General features: G+C 47.2%; 1 protein-coding gene across 1 annotated transcript in view; it reads right to left on the reverse strand.

Moving 5' to 3' along the window:
• The window catches only part of MCM2 (minichromosome maintenance complex component 2), a 23,478-nt gene that overhangs the window by 5,765 nt on the left and 16,774 nt on the right, over window positions 1–939 (reverse strand). The window contains 2 exon segments of the mRNA XM_023727779.1: window positions 6–132; window positions 289–539. Of these exon segments, the coding sequence (XP_023583547.1) occupies window positions 6–132; window positions 289–539 (378 nt within the window).

The raw sequence follows: 939 nt of genomic DNA on the forward strand, positions 1-939 counted from the left end.
TATACCTATGGGGTTGGCAGCAGCAATCACAGTGCAGCGAGCCTGCAGGGAGGTGACGATACCGGCCTTCGAAATGGAGATACTTTGTTGTTCCATAGCCTCATGGATGCTGGTTCTGTCCTGGTCGTTCATCTGCAAGAGATTTAAGCCCCTCCCTTTTAGCCTGACCCTTGACTCTACCACTGTCTCTTAGATCAGATCCCAACACTCAATTAACAGACTCTTCCCCACTGAGGGCTAAGCCAACACACCCTGAATCCCATCACCCTATGTGGCCCCGAGACCCACCTTGTCAAACTCATCAATGAGACACACTCCTCGATCAGCCAGAACCAGGGCTCCAGCTTCTAAGGTCCATTCCCTGCTGACAGGATGCCGCTGGACATACGCCGTGAGGCCTACTGCCGAAGCCCCCTGGCCAGTGGTGAAGATGGCTCGGCTCGACACTTTCTCAATGTATTTGAGAAACTGAGACTTAGCTGTGCCAGGATCTCCACACAGTAGCACATTGATATCACCTCGTACCTTGTGCTTACCACCTGGGGGAGACAGGGATAGAAGGTTAGGGAATGGGAAGAAAGGGCAGCGAGGGGGATAGGAACGGTATTAGGCATGGCAAGGGATATTCTTTCTAGAAAGGGAGAAAGGGACATAATGCCCTGTGAACAGCAATCCTACACTTCTGAGCACTTACCCCAGAGAAACCTTTGCATGGGTACGTAAGGAAGCACGTATAAGCATGCTCACTATAAATGCGAAAACCTGGAGACAATTTAAATGTTCTCCAAGTACAAGGATAGCTAATAAACTACACTATATGGATTATCAAACAACAGTGTAGAAGAATGAAATTGTTCTGTGTACACTAATATGAAAACAAATCAGAAACATGTTATTAAGTGAAGAAAAGGAAGCTGAGTAATACTATGTATAGTGATA

Source organism: Trichechus manatus, unplaced genomic scaffold, assembly GCF_000243295.1.
Source record: "Trichechus manatus latirostris isolate Lorelei unplaced genomic scaffold, TriManLat1.0 scaffold00001, whole genome shotgun sequence".
NCBI classification, from domain to species: Eukaryota; Metazoa; Chordata; class Mammalia; order Sirenia; family Trichechidae; genus Trichechus; species Trichechus manatus.